General features: G+C 39.5%; 1 protein-coding gene across 6 annotated transcripts in view; it reads right to left on the minus strand.

Annotated features, from left to right (window-relative positions):
* DIP2C (disco interacting protein 2 homolog C) overlaps positions 1-20,268 on the minus strand; it is a 327,852-nt gene that overhangs the window by 13,373 nt on the left and 294,211 nt on the right. For 4 of the 6 annotated variants that reach the window (XM_075492421.1, XM_075492425.1, XM_075492419.1 and 1 more), the window contains 2 exons: positions 18,549-18,578; positions 16,789-16,850 (listed from right to left, as the gene is read on the minus strand). In XM_075492421.1, coding sequence (XP_075348536.1) covers positions 16,789-16,850; positions 18,549-18,578 — 92 coding nt within the window. The remainder of the gene's footprint in view (positions 1-16,788; positions 16,851-18,548; positions 18,579-20,268) is intronic. The other 2 variants (XM_075492422.1, XM_075492424.1) reach the window with 1 other exon arrangement.

Genomic DNA, 20,268 nt, shown 5'->3' on the forward strand with positions numbered 1-20,268 from the left:
ATTTTAATATAAAAAAAAATTAATGAAAAATATTATTACTGCTGAGGTCAGACCCTTTCTCTGAGTGTGGCTTTCTGGTCTTCTCTCTTCCTTTCTTAGATAACTTATTTTCCCACTAAAGGAACAGAAATGGCAGCTCTCCTTCAGTAGTATGATGGTCTGGAAGGAAATTCCTCATTTAACCTTAGAAAAGTAGTCAGCAGGTTAGAATGAAAGAGACTTTAAAGTCCTAAAATAGCTGATGATCTCAGCCAGTAGATGGTGAAGAAGATTTGGTAACATCTAGGCATTCCTGTATCCTAAGTGAGATAACTTAAAAGTTCTAACAGCCCATGAAAACCTTAAACTTCCCACTCCTGAACATTTTTCATAATCCACTTAACCAAGCTAAATCTGGACTTCTGTCAAAAAAGCTGTTCTTACCTCTTTCCTCCCCTCAGCTCAGAAAGAAAAAAAATAACACAAGATGCCTAAAAACCAACCCTGTAAAAGGTAAAGATGAAACATCAGAAGAGAGGAAGACTTCTGATGAGACTTTTAGGAGTAGATGGGTGGAGAACTGGATCCGGTTAAACTGATCATAAAACTGCAGTCATGATAGATCTTTTTCGGACTGTTTTGAGGTCTTTTTATAGGCAGAGTACTGCAGCGCTCAGTTTGGGAAAGGAGGGATGAGACACAGAGACCTCACCTAGAGGTCCCTTTGGAGAAGAACAAAGCTTTGGCAAGTTCAGCCCCTAAACATAAAGGAGATGGAAAAACATGTTTTTCTTTTTTTTTCTTTTTTTTTTTTGCTATTTCTTTGCTCCAAAAGTCTTCTATAAAAGCTGGGACTGTCAAGGTCAAGGCAGGAATAGTGAACAGTGTTTTATCTGCAGTTCTGGGAAGTCTCTCAGCCTTGATGGACGGGGCAGGGCTAAGCCCTGAGGCATTGCACATCAGTGTGAACAGTTCCTCACACTAACAGAAAGAGATAGAACCCAAATACGCAGCAATTTCAGACTGCTTTTCCACGTCATTTTGAGAGGAAAAGGATGTAAAGTGCCCTAGAAGGGGCACTGCCTGGAGCAGGCACAGTTAGGCAGCTGCAGCCTGACCTGCTCTCCTGCGAGGTGCGTAACAGGAACCACCTTCCAACGTTTGTTCAACCGCCACAAAACTCCCAGACAGAGCCTTAAGCACTAACTACCACTTCTGTGTGTTACCTTTAATGTTATACTGTCCTTGTTTTACACTGTATTGCTCTCTTAAACCTCTGATGTGTTACAGGTGTGCACACATGCCCGTGCTTTCTACAACAGTTTCTGTTGGGCCTCCCACCAGCTGAAGAGGAGTAAGGCCACCACTGGATTCACAGCAAAAGCAGTGAAGTTACAACATCTATCTGTTCAACCAGGGACACAGATACGGGGCAGCAGAAACCCAGGCCACAGGAGCTTCACTCTAAGGTGTACATGCAAGGCTAAGTTAATGCTACTCTATGAAGGGTATGTCTACATAAGCCACACTTGCATTGTGTGGCTGCACTGTTCAAATGGCAAGCCAAATCGTAGGTATTTAGGAGTATACAGCAAAGGCTTTAAAAATAACTCTGTGCATATGGAAACAAAATCAAATATTGCAAAAACCAGTTGTTAATAATGCCTATATTTCTGCCTTTTTATATACATCTTTGTTCTGTAAAATCCATGTTAGTGTAGAAATAGAAAATGCCTTTAACTGAGTTCTTTCAAACAACTGGCATCTCCAATCTTTAGATATGTATTTGCAGAGAGGTAGCTGTTCTTAGAAGAACTAGTCATCATCTCAACCACTTGGTATCTCCTTTATCAGAGTTATCATTTATTATTTACCAACATTTGTCAAATAGAGAAAATCTTTAAAAAGCGAAAATTTAAAAACCTCAGCCATAAGCACTGCTAAGAGTGATGGTGTAACAAAGGTCAGGAATTACTTTATTTGAATTTAAGATTGGTTTAAAAAGAATTCAATTTGGATAACAGTAGCAAAAAACCTCTGGGGCAGGAAAAGTATACGTCAGAGCTGTCCAGCTGCCCAGAGATACTCCTGGCCTTTGCTCCCTTCCCATTCTTAAGACATGTCTCAGTGAAGTGTTGCTGAACTCCAGGCCTAGCAGAAATCACATATAATAAAGCTGTACATTCAATAGTCAAGGAAGTGACTACTGGATATGAATCAACATTCATAAATCTGACCTTCTCTTTCATCTCTGCTTTCAGCATCTGTGCTTCCCACCTTGTTCTTATTATCACTAGCATATTCTTCTAGTTCCCTTCTCCACCTATTTCCTTTAACCTCATCTCATTTCTTAGCACATGATGATCCAGAAGGCAGAATTTCTCAGTTTCCAATTCTGTTAAACCTCTCCCACTCTGTGCTTTCCACCTCACATCCCTACAGAGTTATCACGGCAGCGCACTAAACATAGAAACAGCATTTCCTGGAGGTTTTCTGCGAGGGCCCTGTTAGTGCTCAAAAACTTGGACTCCCTTTTAAAAAGTTTCTGCTAAGCCCACAATCCATTTGGGAACATGCTGTTAAACCTCTAACAACTGTGAAATAGTAAGAGAGATTTTGCCACAGAGAGATTTAAAAAAAAAATAGAAGTAAAACATTAGATTCTGATGTTACCAACTCCTATGTGCATATTTAATTTTAAGTGTGTAATAGCCTTATTAACTCTACTGGGACTAGTACTGTGAATAAATTATGGACATTAGGCAATAATTTTTAAAATGAGTTTTACTGTGCCTCAGCATAAAATAATTCTATCGTTCCCACTCTGCCCCAAGAAATTTCCATTTTTCCACTGACAAACATGGACAGCAGACACGATTGAAAACTTCTTCGCTTTCCCTCTCGAGTGAGCCACATCACCGTCAAGGCTGGTCTGGCAGGCAAGGTAAAAAGGCAGAGCACAGGGCCCATCAGACCCTTGAAAAACAACGCCTCTAATTACCCAGGTGATGCTGGCAAAGAAACCCACTGCTCCTTACAGCCTTCTTAGGACAATGCTAGTAAACCTTCTCCAAATTCACAAATAATCATAACGTGCTCCCAGACAGCAGAGGTCTAGAAAGGGCAAGTCCTGTTTCTCTGCAGTGCTCCAGCCATTCTTTGTTGGGAGTGAAAACAATCTCTTACAAAGTGAGTACAGAGCCTTCCCGCTGCTTTCTGCTGCCTTCGAGTCATGCTGGGAAGGGCAGAGGAGAACATGGCAGTAGAGCCAGCCTGGGCAAAGAGCCTGAAAATCAAGTGGATGGGAGAAAAATGCTGCCCTTGGGCGTGAAAGCTACTTTGCACCTTCTGGTGGTTTGCAGCCAAGCTGAGAGGGAAAACATAAATGAGTAACCCAATGTAGGGCAGGCACAGAGTTTCTTGCCCATCGAAATGTCTCACTGGAGCGGAGAGGCAGAAGATGTTTAAGAATCGTTGCACTGCTACAAAGCTATAAGGAATGATGATATGCAATAATCTGTAGTATTTATATAGTATAGTATAGGAGAGTTTAATTTTTAGAATTTTTTTCACTGGTTCCTAAGAATTAGTCTTTTTTCTTAAAAAAATCTCTAACTGGAACTGTACAGTTGAGAAAGCTGCCTATGTTTCAAAGTCTGGCTACTGGGATTTAATAGGGAATGCAGCTACAACATCAGTATGTGCTAAACTTCTTTTCTTGTTACAATTTAATACATTGGACAGATTTAATCTCCTTTAAATCAAACACTTACTATAGAAAAGTAGGACTGAAATCTGACTTCAGAATGAAAACTGGCAAGCTATAACTTACTGGGCACTGTAATCACTGTGCAGCAAAGGGGATATTGAAATACAGTAACAACGTCTTTCTGCCCAACTATCTTACATGAAACTGCAAATTTTGTTTATGCTCCTCTTTAGATCTGATCCGTTTGGTGGTGAAAACTCTCCAAAATATATTCCACAGCTTGCTAATATTTCGCACTAATCAGAGAGTTTGTCAGCAGAGCCATTAACTATTGCTTTGGGAATCTGCAGGGGCTGGAGCGTGCAGAGTGGTACTAACCAATGTTGCGATGCCAAAACTGGGCAAACCTTCAAAGCTGGCTGTGCTGTTGCTCTGAGAAAGACTTTGGATTCTATGGTTCTAATAGAGATGGAAAGAAGCTATGAGGTCATCCAAGTCTCGATCCCTGCCAAAAAAAGACTGCTCCCTGCAGTGCACTTTCGAGTGCTTTGTCTACTCCTGTTACAGTATTTCAAATGATGGGGCTTCTTCCACTTCCCTTCAGAGTTTATTTCTCAGCTGAATGTATTTCATAGTCAGGAACCTTTTCACTCTGCGATGCTTGGCACGAACTGTTCTTAGCTTCCTCTTGTTATTTCTAACTAGCTCTCTACGTCCAATTCAAAGGAGTTTTTCCCACTGCCCCCTTTCTTTTTAAATATAACTCAGCTAAAGAGTTCGCCTTTTCCCCTAACACTTGGCCAAACCCCAAATCTTGAACTTTTTTCTTTCCTTTACAGCGAGTCCCACAAGCTGAGCCATAGTAACTGCCCTCCTCCTCCTTGCCAGTGTGCCAGCATCTTCTGCCGTTAGCCAGGCTTGGGCTCTGAAGCACTGCACCTTCCATCATCTCAAGCTCTTATTTCCCTGTCTCCCCTACCAACCCTTCCTCCTGTCTTGAGCGGTCTGTTCTCACACCATGTCACTTTTCAGTCATGCCAGCTTGGAAGTCCAGCTTTTTGGTTTCTTTAATACTAGCTTTTTTTCACACTAATTTCTTTCAGCAGCTGTTTTGGGATGCTGCCACTCTTGAACAAACTCTTGAACTCAGCAACAAAACCTAGAGGAAACCAGATAGGATGTGATGCACATATAAACTAACATATATTGAAAATACACTGTATATAAGTCCCCTCCTTGCCCATAGCCTTTCTGTGGCAGAAAGAAACAGCCAATGGTCTCTTTGGTTTCATTCCAGCCCTATTTCTTAAGTTTTCCTGCTGTTTTTCTTCTTACGTTAGAAGTTGAGCTTGTGGGGAAAAAGTAGGCATTTTCTTATCCTGCAAGAAATTGATGTTTTGAAAATTCTTGTGTATTAAACTGGAACAAAAAATGAAATATGGAAAGAAGCTGTAAATGGAATCTGACAAAAAAATGTTGCAGGTCAGAAAAAGAGGTTATTTATGTTTAGTGTTTCAGGTTTTTTTGTTTTGTTTTGAAATGTAAGTTAATTAACTCTCCAAACTGAAAATGCTTTAACCACCATCATGAGCAAAAATTCAAAAGTTAAAGTAGGGTGTTTTGATCACTTTGAGAATTCTATCTTTCTCCTTAAGCTGAAAAAGAACCGTCAAAACTGACTCTCCTGATTTCAACACAACGGTCTTTTCTGGTGAAAAAAGCCAACCACCTAATTCATTAGAAGTTTTAACCAAAACCTAATTGTAAGGCATTTAATGCCAGAGAGCACATATGCTTTCTTGTAGCTATATCCACAGCACAGTGATTTCCCAGTTCTGACTCAAATGGCTAGGAACTATTGCCATGAACTATTGCCATCATCAATACCTTTCAGATATATATCGCTGTCTAATGTTGAGATGGTGCCTGGGTAAGACTGACGGTGGGAAAGGGCTGTTCTGATTTTCTATAGTTAAAGGCAAGATGGGCACTGTAGGTAACAGTGGGATCCTGGACTGAGGTCAGGGCTCTTTGACACTCAAGACTTTCAGTGCATCTTCTCTTTACTCAGATAATAAAATATTTCTACATAAACTATTCCAGAATTTACAAGTCAATGAGCTCATTCTACCAAAAATGGACATACAGATCAAAGAACATAAGCTCTGCCTTCCAAAATGACATAGCCAGTTCAAATAGCCAGATCAGAAAAGTAGGAAAATGGCATAGCTGAACATTTAGGCTGAAGGCAAAATCTGGATAATGAAGAAGAGTTTCTCTGCATCATCCTGGTTTCCTCAGAGCAGTCTTCCTCCCATCACATGACAAATTCAGATAATGGATAAATACAACTAAGACTGAAAAAGGGAGGTTTGGATTGAGGCAAACTTTAGCCAACAAAATGAACAACCATTAAATCTTCTATATGTCTAGGATGTATTTTAATCCTGTTAATTCCATAATCAACAAGTTCAGTTAAAGAATTAGCACTAAATCACTTCCTTTAAGGTAAAGACTCTTCTTCACCATAAACCTAAATTACACTTCATGTCCCAGATTCCCTGAGGTCAAAAGCAAACAGCTTCCAATCCTTCAGATGGCTGAACAAAGAAGTAGAAAAGGTTACACAAGGATTTAAGACAGTTCGGAAAGTTGCAAAGGGATCGAAATGAGGCAGGAACTCTGGTTCAGGAAAGGAATATTCAAAGCTTCAGAGATTAAAAAAGTAATAGCAATTTTCTCAAACAAGACTATGGGAATATGTAAAAAAACTAAGCCATCTTTATGTCTGTTTTCAACCTTGGAGTACTTTAAAATGTTCATCTTTCATTATCCATGAACTACATTATATTTGTTTAAATTAACTTTGCACATTGTGTAAAGCACAATACACAACTATGTCAAGTGAATGCAGTGGACCGGGACTCTGGAGGATTTGATCTCCCTCCTGGCCCTACCTCACACCTACTGTGCCCCATCAGGCACAGCATCACCTTTCTCTGTGCCTCAGGTTCATATTTGCAAAAACAGGCATAATGCTGCTCTCACCGTTATCTTTTTATTTAGATTACAAACCTCCAAGAACATGCTGTTTATCACTACTTGCTTTTACAGCACTTTTCATAATCACAACTGTGATCTGATGAGTTTGTTTAATGCAATATGCTTTTTCTATTTCGTAACCCTTTATCTTCCCAGTTCTAACTGAGAAAAAGAGACTCCACACATAGGGAAAACTTTCATTATAACAGACTTTGGATCTGAAAACGTCCTCATGTAGTCGAATTAGCTTATTTGTTGTTAACAAATGATGGAAATAATTTTAGCTTCCCTGATGCAATATTCATATTCTACATTCACAGAATGTAATCAAAGTTGGAATTTCTGAAATCAAGTCATTCTCCTTCACCTGCCCCCTTATCTTTCTACAGCCTTCAAAATTCACACCACAGCTGACTCACCCTGCATTTTTGGGGAAGAACTTGCAGAAAGTTCCCTCTCTTAACAACCACCAGAGACATTTCCTGTGCATGGAAAACTTCAACACATGGAGCTATTTTTTCAGTTGAATTAAAACTGCAGATTACCACTCTGACGAAAAGGTCAGTGGTGCCACGAGCAGCAGTCCCTTGTACACCTGAAGGCACTGAAAAGGGACTGTCCTTTCCACAGGAAACTTACTGGGAACCCTGGCTGAGCTTCACAACTCTTCACATAAGTAAGCTCATCTTCTGCAAACAGACACTTCTAGTATACACAATATTAAGAAGGATATGCGAGGTTTGAAGCAACATGTTAAGAGCTATTGAAGAGAGCTTTTTAAGAGGATATTACATCTCTAACCAAGTTAGTGTTGGATCCTTATATAAATACTGGATGCTTTTACTGTTTTTCAGAGCTCTCCTTCCCAACCCTAACCATTCCAGTATTCCTACAGCCAGAGAGTCCACTGACGACAGGAGCCAAACGAGTGCCTGAGGCTAGCAAAGCTGGAGTGGGTCCCAAAGGTGATGGAGCCCATTTCCCAAGGTTAACCACCAGTACAGCACCCTCCACTGAATTATTTGTCACAAAAACCTGTCAGCGTGTGGGACAGCAAAGGCCCTGTCCTCCCGCAAAGGCTGGCAAGAGAAGAGGGGAAAGGAAAGAGGGATGGAAAGCACTTCGGAAGCTCCATCTCTTATAGCACACCCCAGTCTGTGGCTAGGTCTGCAGAAGCTACAGAGGCTCGCTAAATAATTTTATATGTATTCATTAAGTATTTTTTCTTCCAAAGCAGATGTGTCTATTGTGAAATGCACGCTAAGGTAGCAGGATGGGAAAGCAGCACTTTTTCCTCCACTACTGAAACAGTAGATGTACTCTAAGTTGATCACTCCTGGCATTTTTAAAGAATCACTCTTTAGTGCTCCATTAGTAGTATATACCAAAATGAGAGAAACAAAGCAAATTATGCTTCAGAATACACTATCTGTAAAAACCAAATACATAACACATATTACCTGTAAAGAAAATGGAAGAATGAAAATTCCATTTTTTTAAGACAGTCCTGTAACTGTATGGTTAGACTCATGGCAAACTCTGAGAAAGAAAGAAAGAAGTATGGCTTGTAGGGAAAAAAGACTTTTTAATAAATCTTCCTCAGATATGTGAGCAGCCAGCTTGCTTTATCAATTCCCATCTTCTGTAAGGAGCATGATTGAAAGAGAAGGACCTGTAACACCAAAGAAGCTCAGTATACTCTGACATGGGAAATCCCTTCTTTTTTTAACAGCATCAGACATTCTTCGGGAATAAAAATGCTGGTGTATTTTAATAAGCTGGAATATTATTGGGAAATTCAAAATTGGTTTGTAAAAACAAACAAAAATGGAACCATTTTCCATCTAGTTCTTTTACTCATGTTTGAAGAATCACATGCAAATGGTACTTGCAAACAATTACACAAATGTACAACTGCAGTACACCTACTTTCCTGGAAAGCTACAGCTTTTTGTTTTCCCTTTGTCTTCGTCTTACTTGGTACACATGACAGTATTCTCTTTCCCCTAAGCCCTCCAGGGAAATATAACTGGAATTTCTTGATTTGTAGTTAAAGTATGCTAAACCACATCCTCTTTCAAAAACCACATTTAGAGCCAACTCTTATTGTCCTGTTCCACTAAAATCATAATATTCTGATCCCTTAAAGATGACTTTATCAAGGACGAAATAGACTTGTTTCAAGGGAGGAAATACTTCAAGAGCTAGTAATCTTGCCTTAGAAAGCACAGAAATTGCTTTGTAGGGCTCCCATCCCCCTAGTTTAGTCTCACAGCTCAGACTGATTGGGACAAGAGGGGGTGACTTCCCAGCTGAAAGTTATTGGATGCTTGTCCTGCCCTGCAACAGAAGTTGCTTTATGCCTGGAAACATGAAGCATCTTTCAAAGCTCTTAAAATAGGTACATTTACAAATTTTGTTACAGCTCTGGATCCTCACACGTAAGCAGTGCAATCCCTTAGACGATATTTGCTCCTCTTCAGTTTCCCAGGTCGTCAGCTCTATTCCTAATCACTGACTATCCAGTGCATAGAAGTTGAACAAGTCTCTTGGTTCGTCCCCCGACGCAGGCAGGAACAGCAAGAGAGAACCTTTCCTCCACTCTAGACGGACCGGGACTTCTCCTCTAAGTCAGAATTGGAAGTGTTGATATGATGCTTATCAGCCCAAATCAACTTTTCTTTCTGGGAGACTTGTTTCCCATAGATCAGAAACAGTGCCAAGGGGATTTTTGAGACAGCAGTGTTTGCATGGCAGAAACAAAACACAATGCTGCTAAAAGGCAAGGCTGTACCTTGTCCTGAGCAAAAACGTGAAGAACAAGGAGGGTTTTGCTAGTGCCATGACAGACAGCTTAAACTCGCTAATGAGATTCTGCAAGTTAATGGGCAAAATGCCTAAAAGCCAGACGTTTCTACAAAGACACCTCAAAATCAAACTGCATCATTACTTATCACACTTAAAACTTTGAGAGACTTAGGTTTTATTTTAAAGACCTCAACCCCTCCTCCTCTCAACTGAGTTACCTCTTCTACTGACTTCACAGGAGTGAAAGTCTTTTCATTTTTCCATGAAAAACCTGTTTCTGTGATAACAGAAAAAAACCCAAACAGCTAAAGCAACACACAATCTAAAAAAAAAAAAAAAAGCATGGGTGATGTATGAAACTTGGAATTGGAGCCACCCGTATGAGAAGATCCTCAAAGCTTGGGATGACTGGAATGGCACTGCTGGAGGTAGTACTTGACAACTCAATTTGTAAACGAGCTTATTGCCTATAAAGCAGTGGTGGCTTTCTGAGGCCAATGACTTGTGAGGGCTATGATTTGGACAGTTCACCAGGTATATAGCACTTCAAACCTCTAAATACTCTACACGCTTTACCTACTGAATCTCACTGCAAGGGAGAAGGTGGCTGGGTGTCAAAGGGGGCAATAATAGATTTTAACTACCCCTTTGGACCACACACAGAGTCAATAATTGAGGACCGGGATTTTCTGTAACCTGTGACTGTGCTCTGTACGCTGTAACCCGTTACGAGAGCTGGAAAAAGCACTCCTCCCCAGCGCATCAGGGAGCGCTCTTCAAAGCTTCTCTTTTGCTACCATTGGCAAATGGCTTTCAAGTATGACTAATCAATTAAAGTTTCACAAAAGGTAACTATTTTACTGTCACTTGCCATTAGCATGTCTCCTTCTGACATATCTCCCCCCCAGTCTCTTTTCCCTACTACGTGACTATAAAAAGGTTATCCTCCATGCCGTGACTGTGCTATAGAGCACTGCTGCAGCTACAGCTTAGATAATAATTTCAGTAAGTAGTTATTTTGTCTGGTAACCCTATAATAAGAGTATTTTTCAAGGCAGATGGAGTAGAAGTGTTTGAGAATTAGAAAAAAAGCTCCTGTGGCTTTGTTGCTTGGTATTACCCAAAACAATGTATACACAACATGAAAGTTTCAGTAAAATATGGCGGAGAAGGATAAACAATTGACAGACAGAATAAAAGGCTATTTTTCTTCTCCTGCATGAAGTCTGAAAATGCTGGAATATATTCAAATGAAGCCAAAGCCTTAACTGATTCCTTTTGACAGAGCCTGCATTTGAGACTGGGCTCAGTGTATAAGCAATCTATATAAAAATAAATCCTAAGTAACTGTTTTCACATATCTTTGAAATGCTATGTATTCCCTTCTTTTCTTGGGGAATGAGATTCAGAATTTCCATCCTCTGAAATCACCTTTGTCAAGGAGACAACGTCTGAGCAAGTCTGATGGAAGTTCAGAGATCTCTGAATACCCCCGAAGTCCAAAATGAAAAATAAGATTTAGCACAACATATAAATGACTTCCTAAGAAATCAAGTCTACTAATGACATAGGTATATACAAGGGACACTTCTTTTTAAGAGATACACTAATTTGCATCACTCCAAGAAGATGCCAGTGACCACATAAGAAGAGAAGACACCTATTTGTACAGCTCCACAAACTGCTTGTTTAATAAATACAGAGGGTAATCAGATTAAAATAATTGTTCTCATGATGGAGTGGGAGTATTTCAATGAGAGACTATGCATACTGCAAGCCACACATTGAATGATAGCCAGACTGAAAAATTAATAACATGAACCCAAATACACCTTGGTGCTTCTCGTCTATTTGGCAATACCCTACATCTGGACTTGTCTCCCTCTTTGGTGCCAGCTGCCTCACTACGTCTGTGACCAAGAAACTATCCAAGCAGCTCACCATTACATGTAGCTCAAGAGGAACTCTAGTAAACCACAAAAGGCTTTAATAAATTAAATTCTCCATTTTTCTAACCCTACTGAAAAAAATAGACTTAACTAGATGAAATTGAGTAATTTAAATGATTATTTAATGCATCTACTATTTCACCAAAGGGAATACTGGAATTTAAAGACAGGATCAGAAGGATATGAGGAGTAAGAATGCCTGCGTATATGAAACTAGAGATGGTATCAAATAAAATTGAGAACAGTGTTTACTAACACTGGTTGAAAGTCTTCATTCTTGCCCAGTTTGGTACAAAACGTGGATGTAGTTCAATAATCAGCTTAAATACAATTTGTAGTCAAAATAGGCGGAAACTGTCTATTACAAATGCATGCAAAAATGGTATCAAAATCTTCATCAATACATATGTGACTTGATTAGTGGCTCTCTCCCCCTAGAAGTCCAGTCTCCACTCCATCAGAGCTCATAAGTTGTCACTACCTGCTACTGAACAAGAAGACTGGTGACATTTTTACCTGCTTTTGGAGGTAGACATGGGTTGCACTGAATTTGTTTCCTTTTACTTTTTTGTCCTTTTAAAATAAACTCCAATATCAAAGTAGATCTCTCCTTGCCCCACTTAGGGCAGGACAGTGATTTTCATAATCTTTTTTTCTTTAGGGATAAGGCTTTTGCTATAGAAGAGAATATCAGGATGCAACGGGATGTTTATCTTTACAGGATTTGCAGGAAGTTTCAACTTTAGGAGAAGATCAATGATCTCCCTCAGCCATCACAATGGATTCTTCAGCTCACTAATTAAAACTTCTGAGGAAAACCTCTATACAACATTTTAAATATGAAAGATACAGAAACGCAGAAAAAAAAATCCTATGTTAAAAATTTCAGCAAAAATTCAAAGCAAAGTATTTCAACATTTTTCGTGATATTTTATTTCTTATTAATACCACCTCAGTTTCAAATTTAAGGTAATTTCAACATTTAAACTAGCAGGTTAAAACAGTAACATTTTGAAAACAGTTTTGAATGATTCTAAAAAAAATATGTTTTAGAATATTTGCAAATATACTGACACATTTGAAAATCCAGCCTGACCTGCTGAAGAACACTTAAAAGACATTTTTGCCCTGTCTGTGTGAAAGGAAGATCTATTTTGGAATACACGAGGTCTATTCTCAGTCTGATGAAGTGGTTCATTTTGCCAATAAATAATTTTTCTACCAAGAACTAACCTGCTGTTAAGGATAAGGAGGCTGTGAAATTTTTATGCTAATATCAGAGATGGATTTTTTGTTGGACATTTTTAGTTTTATCAACACATGTACATATTGTTTTAGAACATCCTGGATAAAAGGGATGCTTGGGCTTTAAATGTACATCTTTACTGCTACAAAAGCATGTAAGTGTTATAAAAGCCTACATCTTTCAAGTATATGGTGTTTTGTTGTGGTGAGAAAAGGGTCTCTCTCTCTGTTTTTCTTCCAAGCACTTCTCAGCTTTTAGCATATTTAGGTATCTTGTGCTTAACCACCTGAAAAGCTTTCTGAGGAGAACGTGACTGGACTAAAATGACGATGGAGTGATCTGAAAACCAGCAGTTTAGACAGCGGGACAAGAATATGAATATATTTATTCTATTTCTTTTTCTTTTTTTTGGGGGGGGGGATAAAGTTGTTTTCCCAGAGGCAGCGGCAGAGAAATGCAGCCAAGGACCCGACAGGGTGCTCATGCCTGGAGTTTTGTTGCACCTGCCCTCCCTGCAGATGCACGCGGGCACACTTACATGACCTGAGTTGCACAGTGAGTCAGCAACTGGGACCAGCCGTGCCGTGCCAGCCCAGCCTGCCGCGAGGCCAGCTCATGCGCGGTGAAGCATTAATCCACCTATTTTGCCTTTTGGAACTGAGTTAGCCTCTCTAAACTGCATTGCACTGCAGTGCAGGGGCATATCAGCCACTTGGTGCTAACTCAGGAGTCTTCTCCTGTTTTTTGATTAAACAGCCCAGGTGGGATTTGCCTGTCTTTGCTCACTCTTTCTTGGCCATCCTGAGGACACCCCGATTTTTAGAAAATCAATGAGATGCCGAGTACAACAATACCGATGTATTGTCACCAAGAGGAAGCCAGAGCTGTACACTCTTGCTATTAGGGTGTTACTCAGTTTCCAAAAAGAGGTGTCTAATGCCATTTGAGACAGCACAGGGTGCCTGGGACATCTCATTAGTGCTAGCAAATACAACACGGGCTCTATGGGAGACCCAGCTGGCGTAGCTGTAGCATCTAAACCTGCACTTAGATGCTCACAGCTAGGCAACCAAGCCTTTTTCCAGCATCATAACTGATGCCAGCCACTGACTGAGTGGTTGCACCCCTTGGCACAAGTGTCCTGAACCTCCAGGTGAGCCCAGTCCCAGCCCCCTCAGCTGGCAACTATGGCCAGAGTTGCAGAGTCCCAGCAGCTAAACCAGTGGGCTGGTGGCTCAAAACCACACAGAGGCACACACAAAAAGATGTTTGAGAACATCCAACATGACCTAAGAAGCAAACCGTCCAAATCCAGTGAGAGCTGGGAGGAAATGTCTAGTTTGGTTGACCGACCACCCCTAGATCTCTACTGAAATTGTACATAGCACAGGTATTTTGATCTAAACTCCTATCAAACGACGACATTTTCATAAGCTGTGAAGTGTGGAAACACATAATTACCGGATGAGCTTGAAATAGTTGTATTCAAACTGATTATTAATTTTATGATGTGAACAGGATTTGAATAATCTCAAAGAGATGAACTACAGCTGCTTTTTGCAGCAACTAGAAAGTGTTACCATGCCAAGAAAAAAAAAAGATGATGTTCGGTCCTTTTCAAATTCTGGAAAATATCTTCTAAAATATAAAATATGAAAAAACTTTTCTCACATTAAGTGTACGGAGTAAATTTTTCATATTGTTGGGGGACTGGCTGACCTGCAAAGACTTGGTGGGTTGTTACTATACAGTCTCACAGCAATCTTTCAGTTACTGTTAAGCAATAGTGACATTCAGTTCCACTGAAATGGTTAGAAACAGCAAGTGTGAAGAGACAGTGTCAAAAAAAGTTGTTTTCTCCCCTAATTTATGACCCATGAATCTAATTCTAAATTCCACAGGACTGAGTAAATGCGGCACAGCTTTAATCCATCAAATTAAAATCTACATTACCACAATCCGAGAAGCCAACTCTAAAGATCATCTTTCGTGTTCTGTAGAACTAGTCACTAAATATAAATTAATACACTGTAAAGTCTGATTTCGATAACGATGTGTACTTCTCAATCACATGCTATGGCAGGGAAATAGTATACCCATGGTTTACGCAGCTTTTATGCACAGTAGATCTTATAAATATACACAAATTTATTTTTATTGTTTATAATTTTTATTAACTAACTGTGAATGTTATGTTCTCTTTCGATATATATTTGTTTCTATATACTTCCCTTCCAATGAATATTCTATAAATTTCTTTCTCCTCTCAGAAAAAATAATTCCAAATAAGGAATTAATCTACATTTTTTCTTTCCCCTCTATAGCTACAAATTTATTTTTAATGACTCATTAGCTCCTTCTCCTGCATTTGAATGATGCTTACATGTACCTATCCACATTGTGTTCAACTTAACTTCAACCATTGCAGAGTGCTGAGGTTAGAGCAAACACTATGTGTAAATAAGTCTCAGCTTACTGTCTGTTAAAACCCAAACATTTGATTTCCAAAGTTAGTCAGGTAAGCTTCCTTCCTCGTCAATATAGAAAGAAAGGTACCTTAAAGGTGAATTCATCCCATGCTGGTGCGTGTCTGAGATACCTGCGATACACTGGTGGTGTGTGTGCCTTTCCAGTGACTGCAGAAGGAGCCCAGGAGACCACTTTAGGCTGGATGAGATCTGTCCTGGTCACAGTGTTGCTCTGCTCTTAGGTAAAGAAATGCTCCCACTTCTCATTTATTTTTTACAACATATATCATTCAACTTCTCAAGTAAATCTCCTTTCAAAAGTGCAATGCAGAGATGGTAGGCTCACATAACGATAACACCTTTTTACAAAAAAGGCCTTTTTTTTGCTGGGTTGAGTATGAGCACGGACTGTGTCTACACAGTACTGCAGCTGCTGGGCCAGGAAGACCAAGTTTTCTATGGCTGGGTTATGCAGACAGTAGTATCCCAAGGGATGGATCAAACATAAGCATTATTGTTGCTAACATTGTGTGCAAAAGGAATAAAGAAATGGTGAGAGAGTCAAGTATCTTGCAGTTCCTTTCTTCCACCTGCCAAATTCCATGTGCTACAAGAAAATATCTATATGTGTATCTGACAACTACCCAGAGGGTAATTTGGGCCTGCAGTGCCCTGAGGTCTGCACCCTGCAAGCTGAGTTGGTCACTTTGATACAGCCAAAGCTGGTATTCACCTAAGAGGAACAAATTCTCTGTTAAGCTTTTAAGAAGGATGAAAGAAAAAGAACAAAAAAAAAGGAAAAAGAAGCCCTATTTGGATAATGATTTTTTAAGGTACCAGGGCTGGTGTACACACTGTCAATTAAATGTTCATCTTTTCCAGAGTTAATAGAAAACTTTTTGTTTTGTTAAAATTTTGTAAAGAGACTACCTGCTAGCCTTTTGATCAGAGTATTGGAAAACTGAAATATACGTGCATGTGTATTTTCTAAAATTACACATAAAATTACGAGTTTCCCTCCAACTAGAAGATTTCAGACATTTCCTTAATACCACTAGTGGTAAATTTTAGTTCTCGCTTTTTGTATCTAACATTACAGACAGAAGTAGAAAATGCCCACAGTTACAGAATGTGGTTGCTCACAATGGCTAAAGTCAATAATCCATTCCCTCATAGTCCTGCAGCATTAAGAATTACAGCAAAATCCCCCATGGTCTCCCCGCTGGCTAACAGTTGCCAATCCAGGAGAAACACCTCAGTGAAGCTAAGAGGCCCAACGGGACTCCATTTCTTAGGGACCGGCTAGGCTGCCCCACCTGAAACAAGTGCCATGAAACCCTGAATGCGCCAAAAGCAGGGAATTTTGCTAGTCTTCACAATGGCTATGTCAGATGCTTCAGTTTTATCAATGGTAAAATTAATTAACCAACTAATAAAAATGTCTATGTCTGCTCGCTGGTAGGAGTTAGCACAAATTATTTATGAGTATAACAACGGTTTTCAGGGACTGGGAGGCGTGCTGAAGTAGCTCTCTTTCTAGAAATTCTGTTAATTGTGTGTAGAGAAAAAGAAAAAGGTGGTTCTGACCTGTCATGCCTCAGTGCCCTCATATCAACATACACTGTGGTGGGATCTGGTCCAGATGTTCCCTGTAAACAACAACATCAGCTAATCAGAACCTGAAGGCTGGGAGGAGAAAAGAGTTTTACCCCCCAAATAACCAAACATTCATTTCACTGCTAATTATGCTAATCAAATGACAAGTTATATTTAAGCTATTCATCAAACAAAGCTCAGCTTTACAGAATCAGAAAGAGCACTGGAAAACATACCTACCGTCAGGTACTTGTTACCTTGGGGTTCAGAAAAACATCAAGCGGCCATACTACTTAACCAAACACGTCAACATAGGTTTTATTTGCTACAAAAGGCCAAGTAATCAGCACGTGGATACATACAAAAAATGTTAAACACATTTTGCCATATAAAGGAATGCAGAAATTGCTGAGGAGACACAGTTTAATGGCAGAAGCACATGGTCAGGAATGTGAAGCATGGTTTACTGAGTCTTCCATACATGCAACAGAGAATATACTTGAAGCTAAAGATAGTAAAGGTAGCACGCATGACATGAACCAATGTGGATTGAAGGTCTGTAAGCAATTATTCTGTTTCTTTTCAGTCTTCCACTGCATAATTTAAATCCTTGCTTTATGTCACAATATTTAGTTACTTGAAAAGCAGTAGACTAATTTTAGTTTCCTTTCATACAGAGATGATACAGTCTTTTAGGCCCTTCCACCCACAGCTTTGCTGCAGTTTTGTAACCTGCTATGATCTTTCCTTATCTGAAACTTCAAACTCATCACCACTGAACATCATGTGAATTGCCAATGCTGTAGTCTAGGGCTCTTTTCTCTGCTGCATACCTCACATCGCTGCTAAGCAGAAAGCTAAAAGAAAAGCACAACTTCATTTTGGAACACTGAAACCTTGGAAAACTTTGAAATTTTTTTTCCCAGCAGATAAATTCACCTATCCCTGGCAATCTAGAGGTGCAGGAACTCCTTTATCAGCTATTTAGATGTTTACTACTTAAAACAGCAGACAGCATCAACTCCCAATGATTTCTGTCCCGTCTGGGATATATTATAGAGTACAATTCTCGACACTAGGAATGCCTAGGGCCAGATTTTCCATTTCTGCAAAACTGTAGTTCCACAATTTGTGGAGCACTAAAAATTGTGATGGAGTTCCACAAATTGATAATTTTTGTATCTAAAGGGGGAAAGAGTTACCACTACCAATTGATACTTACTGTACAGATACTGATAGTGACCCACCACCAGAGGAGAAAAAGAGTAATAGAGCTGCACATGCATGTTAGCCTCTTTAGCTTGTTATACACAATACAAGATACAATATCCTCTCTAGCTATTAACGACACTATTTTCAGTCTACTAGTAAACTCAGCAGTGTAACAGACTAGTGCTGAGTGGAGAACTTATTTGAAATATATGCAATGTTAACAAAAAACCAAAACCAAGGAAAAATTGGTTATCTTTAAAAATACAACTAAACCTGAATTGACTTATAAAATAATGGAAACAGTCAAGTTTGAAAATCAAAGACAATCACTATGGTATTTGTTATTTTCAGTGTGAATGAAATAGTAACAACAGACAGCTAATATTTGATGAAACCTGCATCCAGATAAAGCTATACTGGAATCGTTTATAATTTCATAGAAGGATCTGAAAATCCCCAAATCTCCAGACTCAATTTCTAGTCTGTCCCACTGTTGGAAGCTGATAGGTGGGTATTGAGGGAACATGAAAATCCCCTACCTGCTCGGCCAGCTTCCCCAGCCTGTGAGGCTATAGCAGCAGGAATAGCAGGGATAAGGGAGAGAAGGAAAGAAGGTAACACAAGACGAAAATAATAATAAAAAAATGGGAATGAAGGGTGGGAGAAAAAAAAAAGAGGAGAATGCAAAAAGCAGGGAGTAAAATAAAAAGAAAAACAATGTCAAATACAGGAATCTTACAAATTAACCATTATACCATTAAAGGTTAAAAAAAGTAAAAAATGAGGTGTCAACATTTTAGTAGAGCAACAGAAGAGACAGCTGTAGACTGCTAACCTTGGACAAACAGACTTCAATGGTTTTAGGACACTACAGACAACGTTGTTAGTGGAAAACACGTGTCTAGCATACTGATTTTTTTTTTTTGTTTTTGGTGAAGAAGTCAGTAAACATTATGGCCCTGCTATTTTTATGCACATCCATTGAGACAGGGATTCCAGGTCTGCCATTTCACTACTAAAAGAAGGCTGTAAGTGATGTCCTCTGGAAATCAAAAGTAAGCTCTCTTTTTGGAAAAAAAAATAGTATACAACGGAGAAAGATACTTACACCTTGTTTCATACAGATTAACCTGCTCCTAAAGTGAAATAAAATCAAGGCTTCATGCACAAGCTAATTAATAAAGACCGTAACTAAATGGAGTAACTTCATGGTTCAAAAATTATTCATTCGTAGTCTATTTGCTATGATAAACAGTGTAATAAGTATAAAGAACAGTAAAATTAAAAGCCGACAAAAATCCATCAGTTCACCACCACAATTGGTAACATAGCAAAGAGACAAAACACAGTGGTGACTGGTCCTAAGCTGCTACTGTCACATGGAGCATCGAACACCAGATGGCTGCAGTGGGACTTGCCCTAACTTGTGAAAATAAAGAGCTCTGAGACCACTGGTGTCCCATATCCCTCTCATCAAACTTCTGAATTCCAGCAAAGTTAAAGACTACAGGAAGCTGCCACAGCAGCATCTTAAAATAGGTTTATTTTGGATGCGGGGGAAGATGAAGCATTTAAAAAAATAGGATGGATCTGCTTATTACATTCCTGCCCCAAAATAGAAATATTACTAATAATCCAGGTTGAACACTGCAGTGTAACTGCAAGAAAGCAGGAGAATGCTGAAATCCATCAGTTATATAATTCATTGTTCGTGACTATACTGCAGGTCCTGAGAGGACTTTGAGAGTACCAGAGTCTCATATGGCTTTTAACTAAGGAAGGGCTTGAGAAACAGCAGTTGAAGTCTCAGCATCATCCTTCTGTGGCCAGCTGCAGGTGAGATACTCTGAAAATGTTTCAAAAGAAGCGAAGTCTTAGCCAAGATCAGAGTGATTGACTCAATTTGTCTGTGCACATTTATTTTGCAAAACAGAGATAGAGAACATCTGTAAAGCTGGTAACAAGAAAAAAACATGACTTCTGTTGTATCTGGTACTTAGTAAGGACATCCTAGGTAGTGTTCAAGGAAATAAAATGGGCCAAACATCATTTTCTGTCTGAAAACGGATACATCGTAAGTCACATCCCTTGTACTAAATGAACCTCCTGCCCATGCATAGGCTGCCACCAGTGAACCATCCTGGGTCCATGCAAACCTCTGCAACATGCCAGGGAAAACATTGCAGGTCAAAACTGCATGGAGGACTACCGCAACAACTCAGCAGTGGGGATGACCATGTGCCAGCACTCAGCCTGTAC

The sequence above is a fragment of the Mycteria americana genome, chromosome 2 (assembly GCF_035582795.1).
Source record: "Mycteria americana isolate JAX WOST 10 ecotype Jacksonville Zoo and Gardens chromosome 2, USCA_MyAme_1.0, whole genome shotgun sequence".
NCBI lineage: Eukaryota > Metazoa > Chordata > Aves > Ciconiiformes > Ciconiidae > Mycteria > Mycteria americana.